This window comes from Octodon degus, unplaced genomic scaffold (assembly GCF_000260255.1).
Source record: "Octodon degus isolate 3935 unplaced genomic scaffold, OctDeg1.0 scaffold00112, whole genome shotgun sequence".
Classification (NCBI taxonomy): Eukaryota; Metazoa; Chordata; class Mammalia; order Rodentia; family Octodontidae; genus Octodon; species Octodon degus.
In genome coordinates, this window is record NW_004524688.1 from 2,798,624 (window position 1) to 2,814,862 (window position 16,239).

General features: G+C 37.8%; 1 protein-coding gene across 2 annotated transcripts in view; it reads left to right on the forward strand.

Annotated features, from left to right (window-relative positions):
• The window catches only part of Prkn (parkin RBR E3 ubiquitin protein ligase), a 1,575,591-nt gene that overhangs the window by 573,702 nt on the left and 985,650 nt on the right, over positions 1-16,239 (forward strand). For both annotated transcript variants that reach the window (XM_023699288.1, XM_023699289.1), the window contains exon 3: positions 12,012-12,255. In XM_023699288.1, coding sequence (XP_023555056.1) covers positions 12,012-12,255 — 244 coding nt within the window. The remainder of the gene's footprint in view (positions 1-12,011; positions 12,256-16,239) is intronic.

Consider the following 16,239-nt stretch of genomic DNA (forward strand, 5'->3'; position numbering starts at 1 on the left):
AAGTTTCATTCTGTACAGTGTGATAAATCCTGTGCCATCCTGTTCCTTTCTGCTTAGAGTACAAATCAACCCTCTGTCAACAGTATCGAAGGTAATAATGCTTCCCATCTACATCTTAGGAGCTATGTGTGCTAAATATGTTGTTCAATCCTATGTACAGTTTCAATTGTCCACTGGTGGTGGGCTTTGTGCCTATGTCCTATGGATGGGTTTGGGAATATTGTGTGGCTTTATGTGTCATGGAGGAGTTTTAGTAGCTTTTCTCTGAGAGGGACAGGGGGCATTTCTCTTCCCTCTCCCAAAATTTGTAAATTTCTTCGATTAATTTATTACAAGGTAAGACAAGACATTATGATTCAAAACAAAAATGTGCCCCAGAAGGCTCATTGAGTGGGGCTTAAGAAGGAGACTGGATCATGGGGACCTTATGGTCATCAGTGCACTAAGGTATTGGTGAATTCTTAGTTAAATGTGCTGTTAAGAGGTGCTGTTTGACTAGAATAGGAGTACACAAAGGGTGTGACATGAAAGGGTATATTTTTGTCCCCAGGCCCATACCTTCTCTTTGTCTTTTTTCTTATTTCCAGGACTGGAGCTTGAACCCAGGGCTTTCACAATTGAGCTAAATTCCTAGCCACCCCTTATTATTGTGAGATAGGGTCTTGCTAACTGTTTCAAGCTTGACTTGCAATCCTCCTGCCTCAGTCTCCTTGAATGCTGAGATTATAGATGTGAGCCACCATGCCTGACATGGCTGCTTACTTTTATCTCTGGTTTTTGGCTGCTACGAGGTTACCTGTTTTCCTCTGGCCCACCTTCTGCTATGTTACTTCTGCCTTCGAACCATCTAACCATGGACTGAAACTTCTGACAACATGAGCCAAAATAAATTTCTCTTACTTGTGTGCCAGATATTTGTTCTATCATCATAAAGCAGAGACATCCAGTAAGCTCTGGTGAGCTTCTCCTCTGAGCACATGTACCTTGGCTATGATGGACAAAGTGGCAAATCACACCCAAGGCAAGATGGAATTGATGGAACAAGATTTCATTTTCATCATGCTAGTAGGAATGCCCTGAGTGTGGAAGCCATGGGTAGCAGAGATCTGCTTTGGATAGTCCACAGCTTTCACTTTATTTTTCCTAAGTAAAAAATATTGTGAAAAAAAAATGTATCAGGACCAGTACCTGAACATATCTTTTTTTTTTTTTGGTGGAACCGGGGATTGAACTCAGGGGTTTGCGCTTGCCAGGGAAGCGCTTATTCCACTGAGCCAACTCCCCGGCCCCAGGACCAGTACCTGAAACCAAAGAAGTTAACAAGATTCATGCTTAAGGTGAAGTTTTAGAGTCTAAGAATTTGTCCTGAAGCCTACAGATGTTCAATGTCTTTCCACTGGCCAAAGACTTGAGGGCAGCTCAAGCAGGCACCTTGGGCACAGGTATGAATGAGGATAGTTGTTTCATATTTCATTTATTGTGAGGAAAAGAATTCTTGCACACGGCATAACATTTCCACATCATGAAAGAGGAGCTGACATAAGTAACAATGTGGTATATTTATAGCTGAAATTTAAACCTAAAGCTAGAAGCTTAAGGAATTTATAGCAAAAGAGTGAAACTGTTTATCTCTGTGACAGTTGTTTAAAAAATAAATATGATTGCCTATCTGAGCTTGTTTTTCCCTTGCTGTTATGAATCCTGACTACATATTTCCTTTCCTCTTACACATGCTGGCATCATGGAGAGCAGTGGTGCTGAACTTATGGCATGTGTGCCACAGCTGGCTAGTTGTTATCTGAAAAATTTACCATCATGAAGGTAGGAACTCACACCTCAGAATTCCATCAGAGACCAAAGAGAATTCACAGTTTTACTTAATGGTCCCTGCAAATTTATGCATGTGAAATAAGCCCCAGGCTCTCAGTGCTTGGAGGTAGGGCAAAATCAGAGATGCTTACATGATTACTTTATGAAAGCTCCAGCTTCAAACGTAGAGTAATTCTGAGTATTAAAGTACTTGAGTCTCAGTTCCATGACTTTTTATTATTCACTCTTCCTACCATCTTTGGCGATGCCAAGAATGTCTTTGGAAGATGGGACCCTTTGATGTTTAACAGAGACGCAGAGAGGTGAAGATCATCCAAAGTGCACTGATTCCTTTAAAAGTTCCATTATAGAAAAATCGAGGAAAAAATAGAAAAATATAGAAAAAATCAGATAAAAATATAATGATAAAAGGATGACATACTAGTTTGGGGGGGGACTAATAATGAGTAGAAAAAATGTATTAGCTTTCTATCATTGTGATAAGGTACATTAGAAATCACTTTAAAAGCATGACTAATTTATTTTATTTTGTTTGTTTTGCTTTATTTTGTTTGTTTTTTTGCAGTACCTGGGATTGAACTCAGGACCTTCTAGTTGCCAGACAAGTGCTTATTCTACTGAGCTATCTCTCTGGCCCATAGTTTATTTTATTTTATTTTATTTATTTTTTGGGGGGGTGGAACTGGGGATTGAATTCAGGCCCTTACACTTGCCAGGGAAGTGCTTTTTCCACTGAGCCATCTCCCCAGCTCCCCCATCATTTATTTTAAATAATGTTTACAGAGTCATTGCTCATAGTCATTTGATGCAGTTGCTTTGGGTCTCTGGAAGAACAGTATATCAGGGTGTGGGAGCTTGTGGTGGAAAAAGACTGTTTCCCTCATCATAGCCAGGAAGAAAAGGTCCCAACTTTCCCTTCTTGAACATGAGGCTATGACCTAACTTCTTCCCATTAAGCTCCACTTCTAAGAATTCTGTTACTTCATAATAGTGCCACAAGCTATTGACTGAGACTTTAACCATAGAACTGTGGTGGAATATTTGAGAACTAAACTGTAACAGGATGCAAAGTTGTTTTTAACTTTAACATTTCTTTATTTTTATTTTATTTTATTATTTTTTTTTCTGTATTTCAGGGAAGGGTCTCTAGGGTCTACAGGGTCTCACTAGTAGATCAGACTTGTAGTGATCCACTTGTTTACAGCCTCCCATGAGCTGGGATTACAGGTGCTCGTGCCACCACGCCCAGTGTCAATCATGGTCTCAGCATGCCCTTGGGACAGGGCCAGCAGGGCGGGCCTGAGGACTGAACTCCTGGCCCCTGCACCTGCTTGCAGGCACTTTAATCCACTGAGCTATTTGGCTGGCCCAACATTTTCTTATTGTTTTAAGAATAGCTCCACTGCTGCAAAATTATTTTTTTCCTCAGATCATTAGTGAAATATTTTTGACGATAACTATTCTTCTTGAGTTCAGTGAAATGGAACATAATAAGAGCGACATGATATATGAAATGAGGAATTTGGATGAAGTTTTGTAGGCTTCCTATTGTTCCCTTTAGGCTAAGTTATTTGGAAATAAAATATCTTTAGGAAGAACACAACATGTAAAATAAATTATTGTTATTCAAGTTTCATCTTGCATTTTTATATAGGCTTGTGGAAAAGTCATGTTTATCAACTATGACCCCAATAATTGTATAAAGCATGTGCTATGACTTGCAAATAATTTTGTTTAAAAATTCCCATATATATGTGTGTGTGTGTGTACATTTTTTATAGTTATTTTAAGTGGTATGATGACACTTTGAGTTATTTCTTGCAGAGATTACAATTTATTTTATTTATTTATTTATGTATTTATTTTATTTGTTTTTTTTTTGTGGCGGATACGGGGATTGAACTCAGGCTCTTGTGCTTGCCAGGGAAGCGATTACTCCACTGAGCCATCTCCCCAGCCCCAAGATTACAATTTTAAAACATAATTTGGGCATGTTTTTAATGGTCATAGATTTGATTACCCTGTATCCTTTGTATTTAAGAAAGGGACAGCATGGATAAATGAAAACCTAGACTTCACTTGCTCAAATAGTGATAACCTCTTCTCCTCACATATAAATCATTTACTGCTGTGACTAACGTGTGGCAAAATCCATGTGTCATCTCCTCCTTCACCCCTGTTGTGCTCCCTCTGGCTTAGGTCCTAATGAGCAGTGAGAAGGTCCCAGGCTTGCAGTAAGAGGGATATGGGGTGACAAGACTCAGACCCATGTGGTGACTAATTAGTGTGTTGATATTGGACCTTTCCCCGTAATTGTATTACTGAGCCTTTGGCAACCAGAGAGGGGAGCTTTCAAAATTTTTGTGTAGCATATCTTTGATTATAATGAAAACCAGTCATGAGAAATAGGAAATAATTCAAAGCATACATCACAAAGAATCCATCTTTTTGTCTTTCTGTTTTAATGAAGGATAAGGTTGAAGGGCTACTTTCCATTCTCATCCAATTAATATAAATTGGCACTTAGTTCTCATTGAAAACTCTGGAGGGAAATTGGAGATCAAAACCAAGAGCCAGTGGGGAGAATACCTTTGTGGTTATTCTGATTTGTTCTGCACATCCCAGGCTCATGTTGTCACTGTACATATCACCACATTATTAGCAGCAGCGACATACAACAGTTCTTAATCATAACATTAAGATATATCATTAAATGACTTTCTGAATAGTATTATTTTGATTTTGACATAGAAAATACATTATTAAAAGATCTGAGGAGCCTAAAAATACATTTGTTAGAAGCTATTGTCAGAAGAAACAATAAAGAATAAGCATGCTGAAGTTTTTAAGCAAAAAAAAAGTAAATCTACCAGTAAGTTTTTGTAGTGTTCCTTTTAAGCTCCCCATGAAAGAACTCCTTAATGTCAAAATTATTTTTAAAATTGAAATTTGATAACAACATTGAAAAATTAGGAAATCTTTTTTACCTAATGATGCTTGGCTGAGCCAACTGCTTTTCTGGAAAAAAAAAATGTGTGGTATTAAAATTTCAAATAAAAATCAGAGATTGTCAAACTTTAAAATATGAAATGTACAACAACAGCGAGTGTAGGAGCTTTCCAGTGAGATACTGTGAAAGTTTTGTATAATGACACAGAATTTAAGAGATCTAGAGGGCAATAAAAGTAAGACTAAAGACATCTTGATCAAAATCACAAACTGCAGGCATTGGTTTAAGAGCACCAGTGAGTGCCAACTGATGTGGAGGCTGATAAAAGTGAACCTGGGAGCTTCTGCCCGAGTTGGCTACTCACCCCAGGGCCTCTGAAGGCTGGGAAGTCCAGCATAGATGTTTGCAGAGATCGTGTTGAGCACTAGAAAAAACAGGCTGCAAACCTGCTCCTTTTAACCTCATCCACTCCCTGTCATGGGACTTACTTAACTAGGGCAATTCAATAATGCCTTCTGAAGTGTTTCCTTACTTCTGAAGAGGTGTGTATTTTTTTTTTTTTTAATACTCTGATGGGGCATGGTGATAGTAGTGGGGGTTGAATCCAGGGCCTTCTCACTGTTATATCTTCAACTTTTTTGTTTATTTACTTATTTTTATGTCTACACAAGATACTGATAAATTTCTCACATGGGCCTGGAACTTGCGATCCTCTTTCACCAGTCTCCCAGAACACTGATGCTGTAGGTGTGAGCCACCAGGCCTTCTTTATGCCATATGGGATCATTGCATCACTTAGCAGACACAGGGAAGTGTATATCATGAACAGACCGTTACAGTAGGTTCTATAGCTACAATATTAAACAGATACACTGTCTTTTTCTGAAGATGATAATCTCTTTAACTGAGAAAAGCAGAAAGAAAATACAGTTTCCTGTGATAAATGCAGTGTTCCCAGCCCTAGGATCTCCTGTGTGGCTGACTTCACAGACAGCAGAACCAGGACCATTTGGTATCTGCCAGCTTATTTTTTTATTTATTTTTTTTTTTTTTGGTGGAACTGGGGATTGAACTCAGGCCCTTGCGCTTGCCAGGGAAGTGCATATTCCACTGAGCCATTTCCCCGGCCTAAAATTTAGGTGTTTTTTTTTTTTTTTTTTGATCTGCCAGCTTATTACCCTATCTTTGCATTGTTCTGTAACTGTCACTGATTCTTAATATTCACCTTTATAAATCAAATTTAGCCCTTGTCCTACACATTCTTGTTTTACATGGTGTTGGTTCTATTGCAGATTCTAACCTGCTCTTTACGTTAGACTCTAAATAGAAAGTGCTCTTTCTGTTCCATCTTTATCCAAGTGTTTCTTGGCAAATTCGAGAAGGCATGAGTGGCATAGTCTCCATCCTGGATTCATCCTCTACAGCGAGTTTATGGAGCCCATGTTTAACTTCTGTGTGGTTGTGCTTCCTTTTCTGTGGAGTGGAGGTGAAATGAGCAACAGGCAGCACAATAAGTCCTGTGTAAATAGCTTTTTCTGCACCAGGTCCTCATGATGACCTTTTCATTAGGATGCTTCTCATACTCAGGAATTTTGTCTGGGTACTTTTGTACTGCTGTTACAAAGACTTCGTTTATTTTTTCATGTATTTAGTGCAGGGTCTATAGGGTTTTTCTACACAAATCGGACTTGTAGTGATCCTTTCTGTTTTTCAGCCTCCCAAGTGCTGGGATTTCAGGTGTGCACCACCACATCCAGTCTCAGTTGCCCTCTCAGCGCACCCCAGTTGTGGGGCTGGCACAGTAGGACGGGGGCAAACCCTGGCAGGCACTTTAATTTGCTGAGCTATCTAGCTGACCTCCTACAAATACTTTAGAATGGGTGACCTATTAAAAAAAAAAAAAAAAAAAAAAAAAGCTAAAACAAAAACAAAAAAACCCAGAAACTTAATTCTCATAGTTTTGAAACCTGGGAAGTTCGTGGTGTAGTTGCAGGCCTTTGGTCCCTGGAAAGGACCTCCGTATTTTGAGTTCACATGGGAAAGGAGAAAAAGGGCAAAAGGATCAAAAATGATGAATGTGTAAAACAGCTTCCTGCACCTTTTTATAAAGGATTAATTCCAGGCATGAAGGCTGCACCCTAATAGCTTAGTCATCTCCTGAGTGTTCCTCCTCTTACCACAATCACTTTCATTGTTAAATTTCAACTGTAGAACTTTGGGAGACACATTCAGATGATACGAGACACTATTAGCTATTTCTTTATATGATAGTTGGAATATTCAACAACTTATTGCATCTAAAAATGAGGAAGATGATTAGACCTCCAAAATATTGTGTGTGTATTTTACTTTTAAGTATATTTTGTTATACCTTATAAACATTTTGTTAATAATATAACATTTTAGAATCTCATTAATTAGCTTAAGATGATGTAAGTATCTATTACTTATTTAGAAAACATGTTGAAAACTTTTCAATCCCCAGTAAATTGTGTGTGTGTGTGTGTGTGTGTGTGTATGTGTGTATGCTTCTTTACTTTTGTAAGGTTTAAAATTTCAAAAATATTTCTGAAGAGCATCATCATCATGTTTTGCAAATGTTTCTTATTTTCAAGTTTCTGATTGGATAGCCAGACTCAGAAATATTTGGATGCTAAATACATGTCATCCAAGAGGAAATCATTGAAAAGAAAAATACATAAAATTTTGTACATGGCCAAATGGATAAGAATTGGTCATTACTGGGGGAAAACAAGAAAATAAAAGAAAAAGAAAAGCCTTCCTGTAAAAGTTTTTATTAACGCTGGGACATCTCCTTTTCAGAGGTCCTATCAAAGTACCCCAATTCACTTGGTCCCTGAGGTTTCAACATCCCTAAGGCACAGTGTCAGACCAATCAGTGTTAGCTGGACAAATAGGTATTTTGTTTTGTCCATGATAAACTACTTATGATACTGCCTTACTTGTTGGGTTAGTAAGTTGTTATAGAAAGAAAAACCTATACTTCATAATTTTGCTTTTTCAGTCACTTTTACAGCCATTGGGGAAACAAAGACAAATAAGATGTTGTTTTTATCCTGAGTGCATTTAAAACCACTCTGATGCAGTCTCCATTATTTCTACTGAAAAAATCTTCACCACTGAAATCTAAGGTTTATTGTTATTATTATTTTGTATACTATAGGACTAACTATTATTTGGAGTTTTCATTGGCTACTCAGCTGAACTTATATCTAATTTATTGTTTCTATGATATCATTAATGTGGTTTGAGCTGCACTCCTGTGACAGTAGGGCATACCATCTGGCAAAGGGACCACTTTGGAGATCAACCACGATTTCTAAACGAGTCAAAGAATTAAGCAATTAAAGAGCTCAGAACCATAGCTTCGGATGGGGAAATATATTCATAACTACTAAAATCTGTTTTGGGTCTTCCTGTTCACCTCTACAGCACTACTCTGAGCATTAGAAAAGTCTGGACTTGAGAGAGGAGAATAATGCATCTTTTGGATTTGTTCCACAACTCTCAAATTAAGTGTTGGATGGAATCTGAACATGTACAGATTTTTTATTATTAACTCTACTTTCTTTCTGTATTTTCCAAGTATTATTGTATGTATAGAACCATCAAAACAAATTCTGAGAACTTATTGATATGCAAGATAATGGACCATCCTTTTTGTTTTCACAATGCATAAAGGATGATAGTAATACCATAAACTATGCATTGAGTTATTACTGTGGATTGAGATATGCTCTTTTTTGGTGCCTTAAATCTTCAGAAAAGGCATAAAAGTTTGTGATGTTATCATTGATGACAGAAAGTGAGGGTAGTGAGGAAAAATAATCACACAACAGTAGTAAAACAGGTGGGGCAGTCTATTTGACTTCTTTTACATTGTTCTTTCCACATTTTCTGTTTTCCCACAATTTTTGGTTCCTTATCAAGCACTTTACATGCTGAACTCATGACTTTATATTCATTGATCCCTTCTTTCCTTTGTTCATTGTTCATTCACTGTTGTTTCCCTTTAGTCATAGATTTTTAAAATCACAGACATATTTCCTGTATCTACTTTGCCTAGAGACCTTACATACATATAATTCTGACTCAGTTGTGCTATTGGAAATTTTTAATTTAAGTTGGAAGATAAGACAGGGACACATACTCTTTTATACACAAAATTCATTCACTCAAGTACTATAAACTACCCATGCCCTAACCACTGTGATAAGAAAAGCATACCAGGCAAAGACTTCTCAGATTCAAATGAGAGAAACAGGTGTTGGGTTTTGTTCCAGTGGATCACATGAAGTATGCCAGTTCTGATTTTGAAGAACGAAATTTTATCCTACTGAATTATTGAATCTCATTGAAGAGTAAAGCATTTGGACAAAAACTCAAGCTCTTCTAGGGTGCCAATTCTCACCATGTTCCTCATTGCCAGTCTCATATTTTCATATGCCTGCACTTCTGTGTAACCAGATTTTGGTGGTGTTGTGTAGGACAGGACTCAGGCTGCCAGCTGTCTGTGGTTCACATGGCGCTGCCTGAGTGTCTACGTGAGGTCAGTGGTAATGCATGTCCACTGGTATGATTGGAATGGGCAGGGAGTGCTGTCCACTATCTTGTGTGTGCTAATAAACAGCCACAATGTCAGTGGCACATAGTACCACCCTGCCTTCCCAATTTTCCACAGGTCTGTTGGGTGCTGCCCAGCCTGGCTGCATCCCGTAGACTCCTTCCTAGCTGTGGCCAACGTCGCACTGGGCCCTCCCAGCAGCAGAGCTCAGGAATGTGGCATGTATGCAGTTGTGAGGCTGAGGGTGAGGAGCTGGGTGCTCCCAAGAATACAGTCTTCTAGGCAAAATCATTTTAAACTTCTTGTTCAATCATATGTGTAATGTCACATCAGCCCAAGTCAATACTATAGATCACCTCATCAGGGAGAGGAGGAAGAGAATACAGTACGTGCTCACTGAAATGAAAGAATGAATAGTGAGAAAATTGATGTATTACATCAACATTGAAGGAGAGGTAAAGAATGTAAGTTCATGCCTATAATCCCAGCACTAAGGCAGAAGAATTATGAGTGCAAGCCAGACTGAACAACTTAGCAATATCTTGTCTTGAAACAAAAATAAAAAAATCTTAGGGTGTAGTTCAGTATAAGGCTCTTGGTTCCACTGCAGTATTAAAACACTGACACAATAATAATAATAATAATTTTAGAAAATTACAAATTCAAAAATTTAAAAAGAGGTGTGGATTTAGTTCAGTAAAAAGGTTAAAGTTCAAACAGGACTTTTAGAAAAAAAATTATTAAAAGCATACAAACCCTAAGACAAAGATCTAGAAATGAGAAAATTGTAAACACACTTGAAGACACCCTTGAAGACATTAGGGTCTTAGATTCTCTTTTAACTGGCAATAGCAAGGTACATCAGAAACCTCATGTATCACACACTAAAAATTCTTGTGTATAATAGGCTGGAGTAGGCAGATACTAGAGGTGAAGGGAGTTATTACTCAGTCACTGTAATAATGGAGACCTAAAATGGTGGAGGTAACAATGAAGACTTAAAGGATAGGAAAATGTGAAGGATGTTTCTGATACCTGGTTATTCACTCTTGGGAACTCACCATATATAACAGCAGGCAGCAGGAGCCCAGTTGCTGTATTGAGGCCAACAGAAGATGTTCATGAGATATTGAGGTGAGAGGACTCTGACAGAAATGAGCAAGTCAGATATGGGAGGACCTTGGAAGAGAAGGTGATGAACAGTGAGTGACCCCTGCTGAGTGTCTGAGAAGACTTGGGGAGATCCTAGGAGCTCTGAAGAAGGGCTAGAGATCAAGCTTGTCCATGTGACAGAGCCCCGGAATGCAGATAGTGAAGAGGTAGGAATCAGATTTAAGAATGGAGGTCATCCTGGTAAGCTTAAGTGGAGGAGGCAAATATGAAGAAGTAGTAGTGTGGAGATTATGGTACAGTTGAGTGATGGTGGTCACCTCTTGAGAGGACTTTGATAGTGACAACAAACTGAGACTTTGAAGAAGAAGCAAGGGAGGGAAGAATAGGTTACTGTCATTAGAGTTGTATGTTACATGGGAGTCTTTGAGCAATCCCAAGATAAAAAGAAATGGTTTGAAAATACATAAAGACATGTTTACTTTGAGCTAGGGCCCAGCACTTTGAGGAAAGGGTGACTGTGTCTCTCTCGTTATTCTGAACTATGGCTTGGTTTACGAGCATCTCTTTTGCATTAGGGTATATCTGACTTCTAACTACTAGTCTTCCAAAATATGAAGACTCCTGTTCACATACATCAAGATGTAGATGGGGCGGGGCAGGGAGATAGCTCAGTAGAATAAGCACTTACCTAGCGAGCACAAGGGCCTGAGTTCAATCCCCAGTTCTCAAAAACAAAACAACAACAACAAAAAAGATGTGGATTAGGCAGTTTTTAAATCATGACTGATTTTAATCATGTAACTGGTGGAAAAGCAGTTGGCTAATAGGACTGTGCTCTTTGCTTGCTTCTCAATGTGGCTGTGAGTTTACTTGTGATTAGAGAGAGTAGGTGGGGCCTACTGCTACCACAATTTTTTTTTGAATTCTGTAGAAGAACATGACATAATTGACAGTAGCTTCTTATGTTTTTATAAAACAGATAAAACTGCCAGTATTTACTTAGATAATTATAAGGACATATCACTTCAAGGTATCACTTTTCAGTTTTAAAATAATATTATTTGCTAATTATGTTTTATATATGTGTAAATATACCAAGATCAAACCAACTGTTCTATATAATTGATATGCAATAATAAAACTAAAAATAATATTATTTGTACTGTGTTTATGGGATATAGCATGGTACACTTTCTTTTTTCTGTTAGATTTGATATCACATTAGATATTATTGTAGTTTTCTTCTGTCCCAAAATTCCCATTTCTGATCCTAGTTTGCCATTTCTTATCTAAAATGTACAATGTATCCCTACTGGCAAGAAAAGTTTGCCCAGCTAGATGAATGACATACATCACTTTCTTTTTTCAATTCTATGAGTACGTGTGAAAATCATTCGTATACAAACTTTAAAAATATGGTACCAACTCTAGAACTGATGACAAGTTAAATTTTATTGAGTATCCAGTGTCCCAAACCCTACTCAGTAGCTAGTGCGTGTTGTTCTCTTACGTTTGTGTGTTGCTTCTACACAGAATTGTGATTTGGAACAACAGAGCATCATTCACATTGTTCAGAGACCAGGACAGAGAGATCTGGAAACACATCCTGCTGGTGGGGACAAGAGCAGAAACACTGTGGGAGCCTCTTCCATGGAGCCCACGAGCTTGACGCAGGTGGACCTCAGCAGCTCTCTCTTGCCAGCAGCCTCTGTGGGTCTGGCAGTCATTCTGGACACAGAGAGCAGGAATGGTTCGGATGCAGCACTCAGAAGCCCAGGTAAGTGTAGTGAATATGTCTGTGGCTCGTGAAGCATACTGCTGCTTTAGTGAGGTCTGCTTGGAGAGCGGCCTTACTGTACACAGATCTGTATGCAAGTTTGGAAAAGAGTCTCTTGGGCACTGCAAGGAGATCCCACTAGATGGAGAATAGTGAGACAATTTGAGGGAAATCCATAGATACGATGAAAAAGATTTCAAGTTTAAAATAAACATTAGAAGTGGGTGGAAAAGGTGTCACTATCATAATAATAGGACGTTTTTTCTATGTTGAAGAGCTAAAGTGGTAGGGACGTGTGATAGGTTATCCTGCTTTGAATATATGATTAAAGTATATGCATGTCCCTCTCATGTTATGCTTTTCTTATTTTTAAAAAATGTATGTTGCTTGATTGCTCTTATGATACAAAGAATGTTTTAAAAGTAGAAATAAGTTTTTAGAGATAATTTTAGGCACTTTAAATTTTCTTGTTGCACATGTAGTGTCAACAAGTATCCTGGTCTGAAGACAGTCTTCTTTATCTCTTTGCTGGGCCCCATAAGTGCTTTTTTAGTAAAGTTCCTGCCTGTGCTTTTGTGCTGTTACAACAAAACATTCAAGGTCAACAATGTCTAAAAAACAGAGTTGTGTTCCTCAAAGTTCTGGAAGCTGAGCAGTTGGAGATCAAGTTGCCAGTAGGCTGAAGGTCTGCTGAGGGTTTTTTTTCAGTTTTTATGATGGCTCTTTGTTGATGCTTCCTTTGTGTGGTAGGATGAAGGTCATGTTCTCACAAGATGGAATAGCCAGAAGGGCAAAAGGAGTGAATGATGCAGCTACTATGTCTCCAGATAACCAGCTCATAATAATTTTTATGCTAGAAATATACTTTTTGAAGGACTAGAATATCTTTGTTTTCTATACAATGAAGGTGGAATATTCTTGACTGATTAGTGTTTGTGAGGCATGAGTTCATTTTGATGACATTAATCCCATCTATAAGAGCAGAACCCTCATGATGTAATCACCTCCTAAAAGCTCCATCTCTTAATACTATTACATCAGCTACTATGTGCTTAACTGACTTTTGGAGGGGAAGCAGGTGGTCATCCTTTGTGTGTGTGTGTGTGTGTGTGTGTGTGTGTGTGTGTACCAGGGATCAAACACAGGCCCTTTACTTTCCAGTCAGCTGCTTTTGCCACTGAGTTATCTCCCCAGCCTTGGTTATCCTTTTGTAATTTGGTAATATTAATGTACATTTCTTAGTATTTTATTTTCTTTACAAATAGTCAAAGAAAGAACAGGATTAATTTTTTACAGTATGTACAGAAAGCACAAAATAACTGACTTCATGCATGAGGTAGAAGTTTATTTACTTCCCAGAGATAACAGGTCAACACAGACAGTCTTGGACTAATATAAACTTAAGCATGACAGAGAGTCCTGGGACCAGCAAGATGAAAACCCCAAATAAAAGGAAATGCTTTGCCAAAATTATAGATAAAATTTAATAGCATTTTAAAAACCATAATGAGCTTTCAGGCAATGTATAATTTCTAGGGAAAAATGAAAAAGTACAAACCACATTGTTCATGCCTGTCTTTAAATAAAGGAATTGATAAACCCAGAATGCATGAGCTGTTGTCCTGATATCCTTGGGTGATGGGAATGAAAGGAATACTGTGCCCTCCATGTGCTGGGGCTCAAAAGTGTTCATGCAGTCATAGAAAGAGATTTTTGAGGTAATCAGATTTCGGGTGACATAACTGACATGCTGTTAAGAGGTGAGGACTGGGTACATGAACCGGAAGCATGTCTCCAGCTCCTTGCTTGCTCTCTGCTCCCTGGCCACAAGGATGTGAGCAGACTTCCTCTCCCATTCCCTTTCGCCTTTCCATTTCTGCCCTTGAGCCACGAAGCTCAGACTGTAACTGTGAGCCAAAAGGTCCTGCTCCCTAAACAGCAGCAGTTGGCATTGTGTGCCAGCTACAAGGAGGTGACTTTCAATAATAGATCTGCCTTGCAACCCACCAATCATGGGCTGAATCCATGAGAAATCACACCTCTCCACAAGGTATTATATACCTTCCTAGGTTTTGTGATAGAAGGTTAACTTAAACACACGGTCAGCTAAAGCATAAACAAGGTATATAAATATTTGGGGGGTTATGTTTTTAAATTTTGTTCTATCCTTTTCTTAATAAACATATCCTTACAAATTCATGCTATTTTAGAAAACTTAATGCTTAGATTTGGAGACTTTTCACATTGATACATACAATTGTAGGCCACTTATCTCAAATAAGGGATTACCCTAGGCTTTCCATAGCCTGTTTAAAATGCTGATTATCTGTTCTCATATTCAGCTATAACTGTGGTATCCCGAGTGTGATCATGCACACCTGAAATCCCAGCACTCTGGAAGCCTGAGACAGAAGGATCCAATTTTGAGCCTAACCTGGGGAGCTGAATATCTCAGCTAGACCATGTTTCAAAAATTTAAAAAGGGCTGGGGATGTAGTGAGAGGGTCCTGAATTGAACCTTCAATACCTGCTCCAAGAAAGAGAGAGCTTCATTGTTTCTATTTTTTGAAATCTTAGGTGGTGTCATCGTGGTCATGTATGTAGCTATTTCCTTATCACAGAATAAGAATTGCCTAAATTACACCAATAATTGCAAAGTTGTACAATCGCTCTCTATAGTAGCTAGCAGAATTGCCCATACTATAAAAGTAAAGTAACTATTGTCCTATATACTAACTAACACTGGATATATCAAATTTAAATTTTGCTCATCAGAGAAGGGTGCAATCATATATAACATTGTTGCTTAAATATTCATCTTTGTGATTGCTGGTGAGAGGTTAAGCATAATTTTCCATGTTAATTTGTTACTCTAGTTTTTTGCTAAATGTCATTGTAATCTGCTACTTTGATTCCACCTTGCTTTTGTACCCATCAAACTAATTGAAAATACTTTACCATCAATACACATTCAGACTGATTGTTATTTACTTTTATTGTTTCAGCTTTATCCCTTGCATTGCATTTCTCAATCTTTGGTTCAAACTCATTTCCCTGTTGTAAATACTTCAGTATTTATTCCAAATTAAAGTAAATCAGCTCAGTGTTCCTCTCAAAACATATGTTCCACTTAAGCAATAGTTTTGCTGAGTATAAATCCTAAGTTAAAAGATGTTCTTCTAACCAGTTTGACATTCATTCACTTCCATTTTCTTCTTTATTTCTGTTGGGAGCCATCCAAATTATTATTCCAATCTAAGTAATCTCTTCACTTGTTTTTAAGATCTCTTTGTCCCTAGTGTTTTACTTCCTTTATGAAGTAAGTTTATTTTTAATCTCGATTGTAAGCAATGCATGTCTTTTATATATCTTGCTTGAGACTTTTGAACCACAGAGTTTATCAGTTTTAGAAATGCTTAGTCATTCTTCTAGAAAATTTTCTCTCCTCCTATTCTTGAACAGGTAAAGAATGCTCAAGCAGAAGGGCAAGGGACCAGACATAGACTTGAAGACCTTTCTTCCATGAAGCCATAGTGTATTCTCCCTGTCCCCAGAGAGGATCCCAGAGCCAGTCAAGCTGAACTCTACCTAACAGTCATAGCATGCAATATATTTTATCTAAAAAGGTTATCCTTGAAAGTTAAAGATATTATTCAAACTTGAGTAAAATTGTATATTTTTAAATATCTGAGAAATTTATTTATTAACCAAGTCACTTTATTATGCTAGTAGATTTAGAAATTAGTTCTGCATTGATTTTCACAAATTCTTAATAAAAATAAAACATACTTTCATATTCTTCAGATCAAAATTAAATCCTTCAATAATCTCAACATTAACAATAATAGTATAGCACTTTGCCATCTTGCAAGATGGCAGGTGAAAAAATTGAGAAGCCAGATACCAAAGAGAAAAAACTCGAAGCCAAGAAGGCTTCTGCCAGTGGTACTGGTAAAAAGGGTAAGGTGAAGAAGGAAAAAAAAA